At 35.5% G+C, this 21,193-nt stretch overlaps 1 protein-coding gene and 1 long non-coding RNA gene across 2 annotated transcripts; one reads left to right on the top strand and one right to left on the bottom strand.

Moving 5' to 3' along the window:
* Positions 1 to 1,068: 1,068 nt before the first annotated feature.
* On the top strand, positions 1,069 to 4,892 carry LOC131611221 (uncharacterized). The gene is made up of 6 exons (XR_009286793.1): positions 1,069 to 1,131; positions 1,253 to 1,370; positions 1,647 to 1,759; positions 1,878 to 2,508; positions 2,629 to 3,538; positions 4,648 to 4,892. It is a non-coding gene; the product is annotated as an uncharacterized LOC131611221 (long non-coding RNA).
* An 8,995-nt stretch (positions 4,893 to 13,887) lies between these two features.
* LOC131613185 (uncharacterized) lies at positions 13,888 to 20,803 on the bottom strand. Its single transcript, XM_058884877.1, has 12 exons — positions 20,699 to 20,803; positions 20,340 to 20,446; positions 20,075 to 20,230; positions 19,840 to 19,983; positions 19,547 to 19,749; positions 19,251 to 19,340; positions 18,713 to 19,154; positions 17,677 to 18,590; positions 16,389 to 17,591; positions 15,535 to 15,753; positions 14,585 to 15,445; positions 13,888 to 14,465 (listed from the first exon to the last, which is right to left on the bottom strand). The coding sequence occupies exons 1-12, from the start codon at positions 20,801 to 20,803 to the stop codon at positions 13,888 to 13,890; spliced, it is 5,022 nt and encodes a 1,673-aa protein (XP_058740860.1).
* Positions 20,804 to 21,193: the final 390 nt, after the last annotated feature.

Consider the following 21,193-nt stretch of genomic DNA (forward strand, 5'->3'; position numbering starts at 1 on the left):
TTGTTTTTTGTATTTTGAGTTCTATAATCTCTCTTCTTATCTCAGTATTTTTTGAAGGGTTTGTGTAAAAAATGAGGAAGATGATAATGAAATAGGGTTTCATGAACGTTGGTGTTGTATCATGTTTACTGAATATGAACTGCATTCTTTTTCTTTCTTCTTATTGTTTTTGGAAAATTTGTATAGATGAGGATGATGGAATTTTAGGGTTTTGGTTTTGTATTCTACGGCTCGGTTTTATAGATGGTGAACAGTAGTCTCCTCTTTGCAAGAAGTAATTTTCAACGCCGCAACAAATGCTTCTAATGTGGTTCTGTTTTCGACGCCGTAACAAATGCTTTTCATCCGTCCGGCTACTTCGCCGATATACTTTGAAGTGTAGTCATTATCTGCCTGTTTTCGTGCATCAACATGAACGACCAATTGTATTTGAAATGTTAGCAAGTGAATATCAAATAAGTTCTGTGTGAATGTTTAGAATTTGTGCATCTATCGTGACTTATAAGTTTTGTGATTTTGGTTTTTCTGTTTTGCAGATTGAAGAATGAATGGTGTTCTTGAAGATTGTTGAGAATTGAGATGGAGATCAAGTTTGAGGAGACGGAGAAGGTCATAATTATTCTTTTCTGATTCTCTTGGTGAACCCGTTAGGAGATTATGTTAGTCATTTTCTCTATCTGCAAGTTTTTGTTGAACCGTTACTTATGGATTATCTGTGCCCCAGAAGAGCATAATTCGTGACTTTTTAATTATTACTGAAGTGTTTCAATGTATATCAGGTATGTCACATATTCTCGAAAATTTCATTTCCAGTTTAAAAAGTATAGATAAATAAATAAACAATCCTTTTATTACTTTTTTGGTTTTTGTTGAATTAAATATGTGAAATAAATGTTGATGATTTTGTTTTGTGTTTTGCAAGAGAGGTTGATGAACTGAGGCTGAAGCAGAGAATAATGGATGAAAAGAGGAGACAAGCATTGAGTAAGATATTGGATATCAAAGGTTGTGTTAATTGGGGATTCTATTATATGTTGATAATGATATGTTACTTTCATTCAAGGATTGAAGAAATTTTTCAAGACCAATTTAGAACTAGATCACCTTTCAGCTTGGGTGAAGGAATACAAGGTAGAGTTTAGTTGTAGTTGCTGCTTTAATTCGCGACCTTTTTATAATCTCTTTCTTTTATGTTAATGTTTATAGCTCTGTTGTCTTGGAGAATTTAATTCCTATGACATTTCATTTTCAGGATGGAAAAGTTGCTCCATTTATCAAGTCTGAACCTATCCCTGCCACTAACAACGAACCTGTTAAAGTGGTACTTGGGGAAACTCTTCAGGAAATAGTTTTCAACTATGGGAAGAATGGTATATACATTTCCATTTCTTTTTGGATTCATTCTAGAAATTATGAGATAAATTGTGGTATTCATTTCAACTTTGACACTGTTACTATTACAAACTGTTGGGTATGTCTAACATAAATTGCACATGAAAAGTAACATGTCTTTCTGATACTGTCTTGACAGTGATTAACATACACATTCATCACTATCTCTCATTCCTGACTTGTATTAATTAATTGTTTTCCTTGATCATTCATAGTTAGATTGATATAATTACTAACATAACTATACACTGCAGTTTTGCTTGAGTTTTATGCCTCATGGTGTGGTTACTGCAAATCCTTGGTTCCAATCTTGTATGAAGTTGCTGTCTCATTCCATAGTGATGCTGATGTTGTTAATGCAAAACTTGTAAGTTATCTCTGATGATTATGCTAGAAAATACTACCATGGAACTTAATGATATAACCTGTTTACTTTTATATTTTAGTTTGGCTAACTTTAATCTGTGTCTTGCCTCACTTTATAGGATGCAACTGCCAACGATATCTCAAGAGAAACCTTTGAGGTCTAAGGTTATCCAATTTTCTACTTCAGGTCAGCAAGTGGAAAGATATCACAATATGACGGTGGTAGGACAAAGGAAGACATCATAGAATTCATTCAAAAGAACAAGGACACAACTGGTGTTGCTCAACAAAAAGTAGAACAACCAAAAGCTCCTGCTCAGCAAGAAGTAGAACAACATAAAGATGAGATTTGAGAGGTAACTTTAAAAGTGGTGGTTACATACCCTATAAATTAAAGATTGTTTAAATATTGTTTTGGAGGTAAAAGTTGGATGGCCTCCCAAATGAGATCAAATGTGTGACCAACCAATTAGCCCTTTCTTTTTCATATGTCTGCATCTCTAATCTAAACTTGAGGTGTTTCAACTTCAAAATGCTTTGTTATTAAGTTTGGATTAGACGGTCACAGAATTCAAAAACCATATGCTTTGTTATATAATGCCCGCGTTTCCAACATGACTATGGCTACCGTCTCGAGGAGATTATATGAACAATTTCCAACGGGACTATGGCTACCGTCTCGGTCACTTTGAGCGCAAACGTAAGAAGACGGCTCATAATGTTCATAAGCAGTATAAAACGACCCAGAAGGTTTCCCTGACCCCTTCCTCTATTTCGTTAAAATGTTTTATTTGAAACTACTTTTATTGAAACAAGTTATGTTTTTATATATTGTCGTAAATCTAAGGTTTGATTTCACATTTCATGCAGCTTTATCCCAGATAGAGGAAAATTCGACAATAATTACAGGACACTCCAAAATCCGTTTCTTAGATTTTAAAATATCCTTGCAATATTCTACTGAACCAAAATGGTGTGAACTAATGGCATTTCAACAAGGATCGATGGAAATTACTGTTATGGGATAGGATTCTAAACAGCTAAGACTTTTGTTGCAGCAGGTAAATAACATGAAATGGAAGCTAATTGTAAAATATTTGAATTACAGGTGAATTTGCGTGAAATATAATATAATGTCTATGTCGAAATCTATTTTTTATGGATTTGTTATGACATCTCTCTGAAGGCAGCAATTGCAATTGCACAGAGACTTAGTACCATGAGCATTTTCTTGCAAGTATCCTAACCAAGTAAGTGTATATTCATATATCATTCAATTCAGATTAATATTTATAGCTCTAGCTTCTGATGAAATACTAATATATTTTAACGTGATGTGTTCATGTTTCATTTGATATGGTAGAAAAGTACCCAAAGGTTCATGTGTTCATGTTTCATTTGATATGCATTATTTCAAGATTATCATGCTCTTATATCTTTCACAACTGCAATGGCAACCTTCATGGAACAAGTAAGAGGTGGTAGAGCCAAATTTGAACCACAAAGAATAGTCATTACTGCTAGAGCTGCTACTGCCAATGAACTCTAACCTTCATGGAATAAGTATCTAAGATGAATAATTTGTATACTAATCTTTTTATTGTACTTTTGTAGGTTTGATAAAGATTTAAGGTGGAGAACTGGTGTAAATATAGTTCCAATTCACTGCAACAACTCTAACAATTTCGAGGACGTGTAATGGATGGCAGGCCTTACGGTGTACCATGTGTTGAGAAAGTGGAAGGGTACACTGTCAAGTGAATAATTGCACCTTGAGAAGGTGAGTTGCAAGTATGCATTTATCTTTCTTCAAGCCGTGGATAGATTCAAGTGTTCAGAGGTAGCCTACTTTTGTTTTGTCTCAGAATTGGACCAAAGCTGAGAGAATATACTATTATGTTTCTAGGGTTGACATTTTTTGTTTGTCTGTACAAATGAATGGAAGGATATTTCATGCAATACATTGTGTTAAAAAAAATTTCAATTGATTTACACCTAAACATGCTATGATTTTCTGTGGTATAGTTAATATTGTTGTTCTTTAAATTATTTTAGCATGGTGAAATAGATTTCATGCTGAAATTATTTTGTCTCCGAGAACCATTGTAAATGAAATCTTTCCTTATGCTGTTGAGGAAATCATCCCGTTCGCAACCTTCGAACTGGCCGCGTTGAAATTAGTTCCCAAGTATGCTAAAACTCTAAAGTAGTTGCTAACATGATAGCGCAGCGGCGTCGAATCTTATAAAGCCTAAAAGGATAAGTGACATGTTTTTATTTTTGGGTACTAATCACTTTCGATGGGCAAGCCAGCATGGTTACGAGCCAATATTTTGATGAGAGTGATCTCTGGCTTAGATGTCGTTCGGTAACAATTGTCCTTTCAGCAGCAGACGAGATCTGTTACTGTCTTAGCAATAGGGAAGGATATGACGTATTTGATTCTAGGCTGGAACAAGTTATCATAGTGTGGATAGATGGCTTAGCTCCAAGCTTGCATTACATTGCAAGCAGCTGTGGTAGAACGAGAGATCTTCGATGATTGTTGTCATCGTGGTACAAATATGATACAGTCACCAACGATAAGGGAGATCACTATACAGAACGAGAGATTTAGAGTAATTAGATTTGCTCATTCATATTTTTTAAGGATCGTGAACTGAATCAAAATATGCACACAATTTTCTTCTCCAAATATGAACACAATTTATCATCTTTGGCACAGTCTACAGTCAACAATTTATCTTCTTGAACTTAACAAATAATTCCATGTGTTGCATGAAGTACAACTGATTTTGTTTTTATGTTAATCCATATGCATAAATATATTTTGCATGATTGAAAGTGGAAACATATGTAATTGTTCACTGACATTGCAGCACATTGCAGGTTCAAATGCGAAATATAACAAAACACTTAACACTGCGAGAGACTACGATTGTCATGGATTTCACACATTATAAACAATAGGAGGAAACTATGTTTCTGGAGCTAATGTTTCCAGCTTTGGAACCGGAACTGCTAAAGGTGGTTCTCCAAAAGTAAGAGTTGTGTCTTACAAATAATGCTGGCCCCTGACTATTAAAGACGAAGCGTGTTATGATGCTGATATCATAGCAACTTTTGATATGGAAATTCATGGTGGACTTAATGTTCTATCTTTTTCTTTTGATAGTGATGTTATTGAATATTTTGAGGATTCTCAAAATGTAATTCTAAATGCATATCAAAAACTACTTTCTCTTGAATACTGTTAGAAACAAACATATCACCAAATTTTAGTCTTTTGGAAAGATTGGCTTTAGATTACCTAAATAATGTAATTCTAAATTATATCTCTTTAATTTCGCTTCCAAGATTATTGCTTAAAATATTAATCTGGGAAGCACTAAAATCTTAACCTCTTCCAAGCTACAACTAACAACTTATTGTATTACTTTGTTTTATTCCTAGAAATTTTATTTGTAACATGTCTTATATGTCAGTCCATGCATTTCAAACTTGCAACATGGTTGTTTGTGTTGTTTTGCTGTATTGATTTGATGCATTAAAAATTTTGTGCCCAGCCAAGAAGATATGAAGTAAAATTGTTACCTTTTCAATGCAATCAACCGAAAATGATATCCTAATTGAATGGTTTGATTTGAATAACAATCACAATCTATTTTGTTTGAGGAATATAACGTGTGCAATTTATTTAGTAAATATATTAAGTATAATATATTATATGCAGATAAGAGTTTAATTTTGAATTATTGATTATAGAAAAATTCAGTTGAGTTTTACATAAATTAACTTGTCTTGCCAACATGCTTTTCAACAATAAATATATTTAAAATTAATGTATCATTCTAAACACGGAATAAATTTTGTTGTTTTTATAATTATTTATATTACTAAATTTTTTAGTATTTATTTTTTTATATATTATCATAGTCTTATTGATCTAAATATTTTTACGGGTACCCGACTTTTTTCTAAACATTTAATTATTATTTTTCATGAGTACCAGATATTTTTATATACATTCAATTATTATTTTTTCACGGGTACTAGATTTTTTTTCTATACATTTAATTATTATTTTTTTACGGGTACCAGATAATTTCTATTAAAAAAATATAAATTTAAAACAAATGCGCGTCCCATACCAGAACCCGTGCGAACGCACGGGTTTGTTACTAGTAATATAATAAGAGGCATGCGTGTAGCACCATTTGTTGATCTGTTTCTAAAACTGCCTCACTGCTCAGAACAGCACATATGATATCACAGCTATGGATTGGAGTGGATAATAGGTAAAGTAGGAAACGTAGGAAGCAAGAAATAATTTGTATGTGATGCAAATAAACTTCACAATTTCAGGGAACGTTTATTGATGACATATGAACGTCTTACAATTTATGACCGATAGCTGATTAGTTATAATTTGTGGTTTATAATGACTGATGATTGATAAAATTATTCATTCAACTAATTTATAAATGTAAAATGACATAAAAAAATTTTAATATATAATTATTTTATTTTAAATTTTTTTTGACTAATTATTCTATTTTAAGTTAAAATACATTATAAATGATAAAAGTGGATTTTTTTTAAATAATAAGAGTTAAAGTGAAAGAAAAGAAATAATAAGTTATAAACTATAAATTAAAACGTTATTTGAAATAACGTATGAAAAATAAGTTATAAATTAGTAAAATAGAATTTTTTTATAATAACCACTATTTTCAAAAATATCTTCAAAATAACTACAGTTTCAAAAATTTACCAACCTAACCATATTTCAAAAAAAAAAAAAAAAATACCACACAGAGGAGACGCCACTTTGTGTGACGCATGCACTTAAAATTACACAGAGACACCAACCAAGGTGGCGCATGCTCCTATGTGGAGTCATCCTACATGGCGCATGCACTTAAACTTTAAGTGGAGTAGCCGTACAGTGCGGCTATACTCAGTTGTTTTTGTTTTTTTATAAATACAACCATCGTTCTCCACCATTTTCCATACTTCTCTCATAATTTAATTCCTAAAAATGTCTTCTAGTCCCGCTATCAGGTTTTCAACATTGATCAAAAGAGATGCTCATGTTTATTTCCGACAATCAAGCCTGCGATGAAGACCAAACTTTGGAATACGCAAGATTTCGAGCATTTTCAGAGGAGTCTAATTAGATGGTTAGATGGAGAAATTCTTGACGGTGAAAAGGTCAGAAGAATTGATTGGCAAATTACGGTATCTAACAAAAATGGAGTAACCTGTTCATGAAAACCCGTGAAAAACAACTACGACGTTCTTATGATGATGCCTGGACAACATGCAATTGTCTTGATGACTGTAATCTCTTAATTTTTATGATGTGCTCGGTCGTTTTATTATGGATCCCATTTAAGGAACTCATATGAGAATGATAGATGTGGGTGCTCTTAATCTCGATTTAACCCTAATAGTGAATTTTTAAATGCAGCAAAATCTAGCTTTTGCATCCATGTGGTTTAGTTGAACACATCGCAAAACTTACGGCAAAACAAACACAAAGTGTAGACATATAATATAGTGCACTTTTATTTTAACACCTCATAATATATATGATCCAAAATAAATGCTCTTTCTAAGGCAACAAATTCATTAAAAAAAACTAGTACATCAGTACTTGTACTCCAAAATGATGTTATTACTACAAAAGTGCTAAGCATAGCACAGATAAAAGTTAGTGATTCAAGTCATAGCTCATTTGAATCACATTTACAACATGCATGTAGGCCAACTTTGCATTACAAGTTCAAAAGAGCCATCATCATGTCACAACATTTATACCATTCTATTTTCAGATTCAATGGCATCTTTTATCCATACATCTCGCGTAAAGAGAACCGTGGAAATAGGTACCTTTTCTTTTTCTTGTTTATTTGTTTGACTCAAATTAGAAATGATTCAGAGTCTTTGATTGTTGGTATTAATTTTTTAGTTTCATGGAAATGGGAAAAACTGACTTGAGTCCTTCCTTGCTTTGATCATAATGATCTCCTTGCTTTTAGTTTCACCTCTTATTTGAAAATAAAAATTTTCAAGCCAATAATCTTATTAGCATTTGGTTTGGAAGTTATTAGCAGAAGGTGGAATTGGTAAATACTGTATATGAGTATATCAGATCGATGTTCAATTTGCATGTCTTTACAAGAATATATACAACTCAGCATTAGCTTATTTTGGATATATATATATTTCCTATATTAGGCTATAATAAAGCTATAATAAAACTGAAATCTCTTATAATTAATCTATCATCAAAAGAGTATTCCTATAATTTCTGGTAACACCCTCCCTCAAACTCTCGTTGGTATGGTGGATGTCAACCGGAGTTTGTTTAATAAATCTCTGAAGCGCATCGGATGATGTGTTTTGGTGAAGGTATCAACCGGTTGGTCCACAAAAGAAATAGAAATCAATCGTAAGGTGTCATTAGTAACATAATGGCGTACAAGGTGACAATCAATTTCAATGTGTTTTGTGCGCTTATGAAAAACATCATTATGGGAAATTTGGATAGCATTTATATTATCACAATGAAGCAAAGTAGCAGAAAATTGTGTGACGCCCATATCATTTAACAACCATCGTAACCAAAGTAACTCAGAAGTAGCATCACCAAGAGCGCGATATTTAGATTATGTGCTTGATTGGGCAACAACTGTTTGCTTTTTGATATGCTAGGAAAGAAGAGAATTTCCTAAGAAGAAACAATACCCTGTTGTTGAGCGACGATCTGTTGGATCACCTGCCCAATCTGCATCAGAGTGTCTAGATAGGATCAAAGATGAATTAGCAGAGAAACGTAAACCATGAAAAAGAGTACCTTTACCATAGTATATAATACGTAGAACTGTAGAGAAATGAGATGATTAAGGAGCAGCCATGAATTGACTGACTTTATGAACAACATATGCAATATCATGGCGAGTGACAGTCAGGTAAACAAGGTTACTAATAAGTTATCGATACTGGGTGGCATCTTCAAGAAGAGTGATGTCAAGTGTGCGAGTTTGCAGTTGACTTCCAATGGTGTCAATTCAGTCTTGCAGTTTGTGATGCCTGCTCGAGAAAGCAAGTCAAAGGCATAATTGGCTTGGGAAAGATAGTAGCCTTCTGAGTCTTGGGAAACTTCAAGCCCCAAAAAATAACTAAGGGAACCAAGGTCTTTCATTTTGAAATGTTGGCTGAGATATTGTTGTAATGCTGAGATTCCAGTCTTATCATCTCCAATTATGATCATACCATCTTCGAGTGAATAGAGCATAATCATGTGGACTAGAGAGAAAAGAAAATTGTGTTAGAGTAGAGATGAACTTGGCAAATCAGACTCTAGGAGTTTGTTTTAACCCATATAAGGTGGAGATCCTCCTTTTTATTAAATCTCTTGGGTGAGATTAGTTTTCTATTTTTGCTAAGGGTAGTGGCGATTTTTCGAAGGATATTTGGTTATCCAAACCTTCTTTAAACTTGGGCTTGTAGTGGGTTTTTAGTTTTTTAGGTGTGTTTTTCTTCCCCGCTTCTTTTGGCTTGGGATTTTTTATTTTTTTTTTGTATTGGGTTGCACACTACGTGCTATTAATACAAGTGTTTATTAAAAAAAACCCACAAGCATGAATCACCTAATTAAAAACCATTAAGTCATGGTAAATTACCAAAATTTTCGTTGAAACTATTGGATGGAACTCTTTGAGTAGTAGATTCCCTGATAGACTCAGTGGCCAAACCATTGAATGCTTCCTCCAGGGTTACCATCATAACAATTTAAAACAAATTTTAACGAGTAATGTAGTACTATTATCATTTAAAGAGCGAGAAAGAACTTGGAGAATAAAAAAGTAATGAAAAGGAGGAAAGTCATTCCTAAGAAGAATGAGAAACCATTGAGAAGGAATAGGTATATTTATTTGGCTTCCCTACAAATGTTTGAGCCAGAACCTTCAAAGGTTTCACAAGATTTATTGATATCCAAGTCTACAAAAAGAGCCAAATTCAACCTCGAGTTAGGGATATTGGTTAATAGTGTACAAGAACAAAAGATAAATAGTTTTTTATTTTATAAAAATGGTAGTGAAGGAAGAGTCACAAGAAAAAATAGAAATGTATTGCAAAGTATATTAATAGTGTATTCTAAAACATTTGAAAAATATATTTTAAATTGAAATTTAGCAATTTTATTATTATAAATTTAAAAAAAAAAAAGTCGTGCAAAAAGTCAAACATTAAATTTATAGAAAATCTCATTCCATTCCTTGAATCTCTTAGTCACCTGACGAAATTCTAATTATGTCTCTTGGTTCCGTAGATGCACATTCGAAAGTACTTTTTTTAAAAAGAAAATTGTTTTTTTCCTGCAGGTGCATCTACGAAATGCGTTAAAACAGAGTGTTCCGTATATGCACCAACGAAACAGTCTGCTATATTTTCAAATGACATATATTTCACTCCAAAACTCTATTTTTATAACAACAATGAAAAACCCAATTACAGTAAATTAAAATAATGCAATTTAAAGGCAATAGTAAATAGTACACCAAAAAATTACATCGTATAAATCATCGGCCAATAATGTCGAATACATATATCAAAACCTCGTATGCCTCTACCGTCGAGTGCCCCACCTGTCCTGGAACTGTTTCTACGATACAAAAATGTCTCCTCTTCTACTCTAATGATACCCTCCACTAGACGCAGGCCAGTAGACCCCTTAGAGAATAAACCATCGGCAATGGCTGCCCGCGCCATGTCATCTATCTCACGACACCGAGGAAAAAAATCTTGAGTATGGTCCATCAGAGCCTGATGAGTTTGCAAAATATACTTGTGGGCTGGTCTGAACGGTGAACCAGGTGCGGTGGGAAGCATGTAAGGGCGTGACACTCTGTAGTACCAGGTGATCTACCTGTCGAGGTAGCTTCAATCCCTCTCTGATATAGTCTCCCTAGCTTCGGCTGGAACCATCTGGTGCTCCCAGTCTACAAAGACCTCATCTATCTGCCGACGGGTCATGGCGATAGGAGAGGAGTCATAAGGGTGGCGAGGTATCGTCTGTTAGTAGCCAAACTGATGCATGACGCGCTCCGGAAGATATCAAATAATGATGGTCGAACTGACATCCGACCATCTAGATTATAGTACGGTCTCATCAAACGGAACCGTCTCATGATGGTCAGCGTAGCAGATAAAGTGGACGTCCTTAGCAGCCATGCGGTCAAGACAACGCCTGTAAGGATCCGGCACCGGGTTCCCTCTAGGGGAGGTGAAGGCTCTGGCACACGACATGTCCTCAGTGTAACCCGACATCTCTCCCCAGCCAATAATGTCACGGAAGTATTGTAGTATCTAACCCTGGAAAAAACACGATGATCAAACATACTATCACAAATATATAATAAATTTTGAGAAAATGTAGAAGAATATAAGATTGTTACCACTAAGAGGGTACAGCTCCAGCCACAGTCCTTGCCTTTCACGGGCATCCCTCTCAGAGTTTGTGGTAGGTGTACGCCAGTGTAGCCGCTTCCCAATTATACTCATGGACACGTGCGATATCCGATAAGTACGTCAGGTAAACGATGTTTATGTATGTCGAGCTCGTGTCTACAAAGAGATGAGTGCCTATCAAATATAGTAAGTAACATCTCAATGTCGTCCTCCTGAGTACAAAAGGAAGGTACCTCTGATAGGTAGATGCAGGAGGCATGCAATATCGTCCAAAGTGATGGTAATCTCACTGTGAGGAAGATGAAAAGATGAGGTCTTTGGATGCCACCTCTATGGAAGCCGACAATGCAGAGGTCCCTCAGGCCAGAATCTGCGAGTGCATCCCGGAACCACGACTCGTTAGGCTGCGCGACAGCGACAATCTTTCAGCTATGGTTGTAGAACCTCTGGGGATCCCTATCATGAAATTTTCCAAAAAAATACTGTTATTAATAAGTAAAAAATAATAAGTAATAACCAAAGAAAATTTACCTCTCTCTCCCAGATATGCCTAGCTGAATGATCTGCATACCCTGTCAACAGGAACACATCTATAGGACCTCCGGATACCAAACAAGATTCGGCACCGGATCATCCTCGTGCAACTCAGTAGATGGCACCGAAGATCTTGCATCGGTCGTCACTGGTATCGGTACAAAAGTAGAAGAACTACTCCGTCGACATCTGCGGGAGGAGGGCACCAATGAGGAACCATCAGCATCATCCTGAGGCCTCCGTGATGTAGTAGTAGATAGAAAAGACATCTCAACTAGAACGGATGGAGAAGGTCTGCCGACTAGAAAGGATGGAGAACTCTCGGCTGGAACGGGTGTAGCAGATACATCAACTGAAACGACATCTCCATCTGTCACCTGTGATACTACACGCATTCGTTCACGCCGCACGAATGCATGTTGTGCAATCCTCCCATGTATAACTCTGTCTGAATAATCGGCCATAATGTCTGCATTGTGATTTAATAAAATCGAGTTAGTTACTAGGTAGTTATAACAAGAAAAGAAATCACAACCTTCCATAGATGCATCTACGGAAGTACCTTACATTTCAAAAAATGGGTTTCTTCCGTAGATGCATCTACGGAAGGTTCTTAAACCTCCAAAACACAAAAATGGCGTCTGGTCACTGTTGCGGAGGGTTAAAAACCCCGTTTTAATGGATTGGTCGTTCATTTTACACATGAAACAGTACCTACATTGTCTCTAAATCATATTTATAAGACTACCCAATCATTTTTACACCTAAAAATTGAATTCAATCTCTATTACAAAAACTCTAACATAACTCGAAAAATAAAAAAAACTTATCGATTAAACGGAGTTTGGAACTTGTTGGAATGTGTTGGTAGTTGATGTTGACGTTATTGATCAAACTCGAGAGGAAGAAAACAACTTCGGTGGAAGTTTGATTTGAGATTGAGAGAGTTTGAGAGTTTTGAAATGAAAAAGTGAAGAATGGAGGAGAGGGAGAGTCTGACGCGAATATAACACCAAATACTTCCGTAGATACATCTACGAAAATTTTTGTATACACATTTACGAAACAAAACAAGATTAAACAAAAAAAATATTTCTAAATATACATCTTTAAAAATTGGAGGATATTTTAGACAACTTCCAATGTATGAGATTTCCAAGGATGTAGTAAAGATATTCTCTAAATTTATAACTTATAAGATGATATGCACCTCTGTTAGTGTCTATAGTGTATTAATAATTGGATATTCTAATTAACTTTGACTATAAAAAATTAGTCTTAATATGGTTAAGTTACTTTTTCTTTTCCAAAAAGCCTTGACACACTCCACATGAAAAGTACTATATAGTTACGTACGTGTAGTTAAGTTTCACACTCATCAGTCACAAAAGACAATATATACACCAAAAGTGCAAGATTACACACGCACACAATGAGGAATAAAATATTTAATATATCTAGTAGTACAATTCTTGCATGCATTTTTTTTTTATTTTTATAATGCCATAATCCATTAACTAATCAATATCTTTGGACATTTGAAGTCTATGATAAAGAGCAATCACAATCAAACGAATGAAGGCAAGAACTTGGAAATTATATATTCCTTTCGGTCAAATTGATCTTCTATAGGGTGGAGGCCGGAGGGCATCTCTTTTATACACTATAACTAGTAACAGACCCGTGCTGCCGCACGGGTTATTTTTTAGTGATGTTGTGTTGTTCCGGATGAAATTAACATATGGAATTTGACTATAATGAAAAGATATAATCTGCCAAAAAATATATTGATAGTATTGTTAATGTCATGAAAATGCAGAAGTATTAGCCTCCATATGAATATTTTTGGCTATAGTAACATTCCAAATGTTATAAGCATAGTACTGACCAAACAATATGCTGCTATAAATAAGCGGAGAAATACAAAAAGAGTTACAAAAGCTTATAAAAAATAAGTCGAGCAGCAACATGACATTCCAAAATGAAGTGAATGAATATAACCTGAAAGATATGAAAAAAACAGAATTTCAGTTATATTGCACATGAATAACAATTCAAAGTGGTAAATCTATTTGATACATGTTTGGTACTAAATAATATGTAGCCTCGAACCTTTTAAATGTTATGAAAGACTTCCTTGAAAACAACATTGGTGGTAGAGAGCATAGGTTGTTTCTCTTTGTCATGAATAAGAATCCTTAATCCCTTTTTGGATTTGACTCTTGAGATAGCGACATACAATTGCCCATGACTAAAAACTTCCTTTGGCAAATACAATCCCACATTGTCAAGTGACTGGCCCTGTGACTTGTTAATAGTCATGGCAAAGGAAACAATAATTGGGAATTGGCGTCTCACCAATTTAAATGGCCATGGAGACTGTGAGGGGGATAAAGACATTCTAGGAATATAAAAGATGTTACCAATATTTTTCCCAGAAATGATCTTCCCTTCAATGACATGGGCAGCAAGTCTGGTTACAGTTAGTCGTGTGCCGTTGCACAAGCCCTCTGACTGATCCAGGTTGCGCATTAACATAATAGTGGCCCCGACTTTCAACTTGATTGAATGGTTAGGCAATCCTGAGGTTTTAAGAGCGTTCAAGAACTCGGGTGTCACATGCTCATATGCATCAAAGTTAGTTACATCAGATCTATCAATGGAATCACTACTAAAGTATTCTCTCTCTTCACCTACATCATGAAGAATACCAATAATTAGTTAATAATGTTAAGAGAAAAAAGGTAATATCATAGTACAAAAGATATTTAAGATTAACATTTAGGAAATGAACTAAGTGGCATATGACTACCTGGAAGAAGGTTAGTGATATATTGGTTGATATCATCAACTACTTCGATTGTTGAAGCTAAAATCGCACGACTTTGAAGATAATTGGAATCAAGATAATTATGAATGAGATCAGGGTAGGTATCTTCAACAATGGCCTGAATCGGATCTGAAAAGTTTGAAATTATGAACTCATTTGGAATACAGATATCAGCATAACCATCATTAGGTTCACACATGGTCCCATCTCCAATATTTAAAATCCACTCAGAAAAGCTCCTAATCTCATCAGCTGTAGTAGTAGGTGGACCACTTTGCAATCTCATGTTCTTTGTAAGTCTCAATACTTTACAATGATCCCAAATATAAGAAGCATTAATTGTTGCATGGATAATATCAGATCTAGTACCTCTTGGTATAACAGGGAGAATTTGCCTGAAGTCACCACCAAAAACAACAACCTTGCCTCCAAATATTTTCTTAGATGCATGTGTGGGGCCACTCATGATATCTTTTAAGGATTTGTCCAAAGATTCGAAGCAAAACTTGTTAGCCATAGGAGCCTCATCCCAGATGATTAAATCCGTAAACTTAAGCAGCTCAGCAATATCATCTTTTTTTTCAATGTTGCAAATAGAAGTCTCTAAAGTAGGAACGGGAATCTTAAATCTAGAATGAGCTGTTCTTCCTCCTGGTAACAACAAACTTGCAATTCCACTTGAAGCAACCGGCAAAACAATTTTCTTTTTGGACCTAAGTGCTGCTGATAAAGTGTTCCACATAAAGGTCTTACCAGTCCCACCATAGCCATATAAAAAAAACACCCCACCTTGTTGCTTTTCTACAGCATCCATGATTTCCTCAAAAATGCTCCGTTGCTCATCTATTTATAATAGTTAAATCAAATTAGAGTGTTAATAAAAACATATAATTTAAGTATTTTCAAATGTTTATTTAATATAGTCTACTTACCTGTAAGAGACGCATACAAAGTATCAAAAATTTGTTTTTGAGCAACAACTTCATACTGAAGTTCATCGTAAAGTAGCCTATTTCCAGTAAACTCTACGACAAAATCTTTTGGATATGGCATTGTCTTGAAGTCTTTAAGAGTTCGATTGTTATTTTGTAAAAGTGTCTCAATGGCCATAAGTGTCCTTTCTTTGAGCTCGGCATCGCTCATTGTCAGACCTACAGCATAATTGGTAATAAGAGAATGTCATGCATTTTAGAGATGAGAACTGTTTTTTATTCAGACAAATGTATTAATGATAGTTACTTTTGGATGATAGGCAATGAATCAGTATTTTCAATGAAGAGGTTTAGCAACATAATGAGACACACTTTCGTTCACTTTCCATATTTCCTAAATTGCTAATGCAACCTGGCAGTGATATATTTCCCATATGATAGTCATAAAAAACGGGAAACACGTTCTGAGACATGGTTTCTGCACTATAGTCTCCATTGAACACAGGCATACATTGTAACCTACCAGCAAGTTTGCTTGTAATATAAAATAAAAAAAGCGTGTACATGGTGAATTACACTTAATCATTCATTTTCAGCATGTAGTACAAAGTTTGACCTCCCACAAATCATAATGACATATATATGTTTAAATAGGCAAGGTTTTTTATTTATTATATGCTGGTGTTCTTCACGGGTTATACTAAGCAAATGAAGTTACTTGGATATTCCTTTTCTAATATATTGGATGCATCTTATCTGTAAAATTGAAACAGTATTATGCAGCAAGAGTATTAAATGCATGAAGGGTGCAATATATCTAAACAAACATGACAGTGAGAGTAAAAAAAAAAAACCTTGATTTCTTGTGAATAAGCGTTGCTCGTAGAGAATGCCATCTGATAAATACATCCAAGTCTTTCGCCACACATGTTCCGGTCTGTTCATGGAAGAAGATAACAACATTGTCACAAATAACTTGCGTAAAAATGGACCGGAACCCCAAAGATGTGCCTCTTTGATAGCCTCGACAAATTCTCGATCATCTTGTAGAAATCCCATCGCAAAGCAAGCGTCCCTATAAGTTTTTAGTTGCTTTCCATCAACTTTCTTAATGTCTTTATAGCACAAAGGACCCTTTGTGACAGTGAGCATCATTCTTAAATAAAACAATTCACCAGTGCTTTGAGGAACCCAAATGAGTCGACCAATGGTATATCCTCTTTTCCTTGGCTTCCAAGTCCGACTTCTTTTATGATAAACAAATTTAGAAACGAAGTCACCATAAGTTAGCAATCTTGCTTCCTCGTAAGTTTTGTTTGCCTCAAACCAAGATGTAAACATTGACTCGGTGACACTTGGTTTGAGTAAAACATCACCAACTTGCTCGTAGTCTTTGTAGTACACGGAGTTTTCACCTTCCAAATGAAAAAACAGTCTCTCTACAGCGGGCTTCCTTCCATGTATAGAATAAGAAAAGATCCTCCAACATGCCTCACTCGGGGAGATGTATCGACAATCCAAATATTGCTTGATCTCGTCAACGTTGTTTTTGTCCTGTCCTTGTATGATTGCAGAAATACGGTCCGAACCTTTGTTGATATATTTGAAAAGGTATTTAATGGAAGTACTTTGGTTGCACCATTCCATGTTGATGTGGGCTTCGTATTTCAACAGCAAACTTGGATTGTGAGGAACCACATGACCACTATGAAAGATGATGCCGTGCTTTTCAATTGTGTGTCCGTTGTTTCTTCTCCTATAAACCGGATATCCCTCGTGATCCACTATAGTCGTAGGCTGAAATTTCTTAGGATAAAACTTGGTGCACTTGTTATCCTTCATGCAAGGTGAGTTGAGATTTGCAAAACCACAAGGACCATGGACCATGTGAGATTTTACCAAATTGTATAACCGAGGGTGTCTTCTGGGGTCTGGTACTTCCGCACTAATGATCTTGTCAATGTCATCGGGCGTTGGATATTTGTTTGAAGGATGCAAAAACAGCAATATATGGGCATGAGGTAATCCTCTCTTTTGGAACTCAATGGTGTACATATCTAGCACGGAATAAATAAAGGAAAATCAGAAATCATGAAAGCGAACACATTCAAATGTTTAAGTAAATGAACAGAGGTAACTCACAAGCAAGCACTTTTCCAAGAACTCCTTTTTTGGTTAAATCTGAAAGGAGTTGATCGAATTTGATTTTGAAAACTCTTGAAATGACATCCGGACGATCTTGAGGCTTCAAATGTAGAGGTCCGAGAACCCTTTGAATCTCCGGCCAATTTGGGTTACATGTAAAAGTAATAAACAAATCGGGAAATCCGACTTTACTGCATATATCCATCCCATCATAATACAACTGATCCATAAACCTACGGCCGCCAACAAAGGAAGAAGGCAAAACAACTCGCTTACCTATGCTTATTCCTGGCGCCTGACTTTGATCGCCTTCTTTCTCTAAAGAGTTGTACTTTGTCACTCGAAGCTTTGGTTGATTTTTACGTAGCCATTCTAGTTTCTCGGATTCTAACATCGTGTAACCATCAACCAGGAATTGTTGGAACAACCTTCTCGAAGATAACAAAGTCTTAGCCTCACATAACCTTGTTTGAATGCGGAAGGCAAGCCATTCGCGTATTGTGAGCCTATTTCTTATGCTGTTTTCGTTGGCGGGCAAGTCTCTATGTGCAACATCAGGTCTATAACCGTCCTCACCATAAGGAAATATCAAAGGATACTGGTAAGCCATGTAAGCGGCATGAAGCTCGTTGATTCTTTGAAGTCTTCCTCCCTTTGTCTGCATTATGATATCCCTCATTTCTGCGGTGTCAATGTCACCAACAACCAAAGCAGCCACTTCAGACACGGTTGGCTGATTATAGACCCTGCCATCCGTGGATCGGTTTGAAATGAGCCGTAGCTTTAAATTTGGAGTTTCACCATTATTTAACCATTGTTTAGCCATTTGAAAACTTTTAGCATGAGGATTGAATTGATACAACATGCTTGCTAATCGACTGACAACTTCCGGATCAAAATCTTCTTTGTTCCTTGATATGGAGAAAAAATGAATATTAATTGAAAAGATATTATAACAGTAACAAAATTTACAAAAGAGATATATATATATATATATATGCCACATTGACAGGGAAGGGTTTAAAGAAATAACCTTAGTCCATGCATTCGATTTTCAACTTCATTTTCCGTGTCATAAATATATAACTGAGCAAACTTAGGTTTTTGACCTTGCGGAGGCAACAAACTTCCTATTCGGTGACATGTTTGACCTTGTATCCTTAGTGTTGGAGGCCCACGTCCATTGTTAAATCGATTGTCAACCTTTGCCCCTGGTGACGTGAATGCAAACATCATGTTGTATACTCGGATTTGTTGTTGGAACTTGCGACTAACCAAACTCTCGTGATCAAACAAAAGTTTTGCAAGGGTTTCCGGAGGCTCTCTAAGCAGTGGGAGTTCAACTTTCCCGTTTCCACAACACATCATAAACTGTGGGTTGGCGGAATGAGAACTTTTATGCATTCTCTCTTGATACCACATCATCGCTTTACAATAACGACACTCAATAAGGGGGGATCCGATATCGTAATATTCTACAAAAGTATGGAAAAGAAACTTATTTTAGAAGAAACAGAATATTTAAGCATAACTGTTTTTGTGTTATACTGGCTGTGTTTAAGAAATGTTACCTTGAGAATGGCCGGCAGCATTATCATGAATTATGAAAGGAGCATCATAATCTTCGTCCTCCGAGAAGTTCTCATCCTCGGATAGATATGCTGTAATGTTATGATAAACAAAATTTAAAGCGAGTAAACGACTATAACCACATGTGTGGGTGTAGTTGAAACATAATGGCCATCTTCCAAAAAGGGACAGTTAATAATTTCAAATAATGATACAGTTTACTTCCAAAAAGGGTTGTCTGGACAGTAATAAATTTCAACCAAAGATACGGTGCACTATATGGCATTATTAAACTTACTTGCAAAGGGGTCGTAGTCGCTATCACTGTCTGAGTCGCTATTAAAATCCAAATTGACCGTAGGTGTAAAAACTGGACATGTTGGCGTCTTTCGATTGTCGGGAGCATGTGTAGGCGTTGAGACCGGCGTATACTCGTCACGACCAAGACTGCCACTATTTTGCGGTACTTGAATTCCATGGACATATTGTTTAACAACTTCGCTGTGGGAGTGAAATATCCAATCAGCATATATAGAGAGTTAGTATTATTAATAATTGTCAAAGCAATGGTTAGAATGTCAAGTTTGGTACCTTGATCTGCAGACTTCACTTGGAATAGACTGTTTCCTGTTAATTGTTTGGCTGTATACCTCTGTATTATGATTCATAGGGAGGTTAGGAGCACTGGTATTTTTCCTAGGCCTGCCCCTGCCACGTTTTGGGAATGCTGAAGACCTACACCAATTCTCAAAGATTAGTAAGAATCAGTCTTACAAATACATAGGTGGTATGAAGGGTAATTTAATAACATGATCAAATAATCTACCAAGGCTGTGGGTTTGCATTTGAGGTCTGAGTTTGCATGTCAGTTTGTTGCGTATTCGTTGGTGTAGGAATCTTTCTGCACAAGTTAAGCGCCATATTTGGAACTCCATATTGATTTCTAGGCCGTCCCCGAGCTGTCTTGGATTCCGGTGGACATCTATTGACACAGAAAATGGGCAATGCATTAGAAATATATAAACATAGCCAGTTGACATATTAGATCAAAACTATGGTTGAAACAGTATGTTCCAAAGAAAAATAATTACACTAATGTGGCTCTATTAGAAGAACTTCCGGCTCGAACGACGTTGTTTTCATGAAGCGGAAGGGGGTGCTGGTTAGTTTTGCTCGGAAGACCAAAAGTATCATTCTCCTTATGTGTAGAAGTTGATGCAAACTTTGAGTAAAGATTTGTTCCTAAGGAGCCTATGTGGCAGCTTCTCAGATTTTTAAAACCGTGTATTAATAGGCTAGGTTCTGTCCCTGCGTCGCTGACATTTGGAGTAACAGAATGTTGATCAACCGGTGTTCTTGTAATAATATTTTAGAATGCCTGAGTAAGGTCGGACAAAGGTTGTCTTGGAGTGTGGAAGGTAGGATTATTTATCACAGTCTGGCCACTTACTATTTGTTGAGGACTAAGTTTTTGACGTTTAGACCGAATTTCTTTCAAAAGCAACATTCTTCTAGCTCTAGCCTTTTTACCTGATACATTTTGATAATGCTCCATTTGTAGCAACAGAAGGTTATCTACAACAGTCACAATAATATTACAATTAGTAATGGGAACACGATGTCGGTCTTAAAGCAAATGATTCTTAAAAACACTTGTCTAATTAGTAACTCATAACCATTAATATTGTTCTGTCCTTGGTTGAACAGAAAATTCAATGCTCCTCACTCAAAGTAAATAACAGTTAGCATTAAATTCTCAATGGTAGAGTAAAAAGACATCATCTAAATGAGTTAGAAATGTCAAACAAAAATTTGATACATTATTTAATGCTCTTATTGAGGTAGATGTGCCATACATTAAATGCTTCAACAAACTTCAATTTGTATAAAGAGATACCGATCAGTGCAATCTAAAATCCTTAAACGATGTTTGGCACTATATAGA

The sequence above is a fragment of the Vicia villosa genome, linkage group LG6 (genome assembly GCF_029867415.1).
Source record: "Vicia villosa cultivar HV-30 ecotype Madison, WI linkage group LG6, Vvil1.0, whole genome shotgun sequence".
Classification (NCBI taxonomy): Eukaryota; Viridiplantae; Streptophyta; class Magnoliopsida; order Fabales; family Fabaceae; genus Vicia; species Vicia villosa.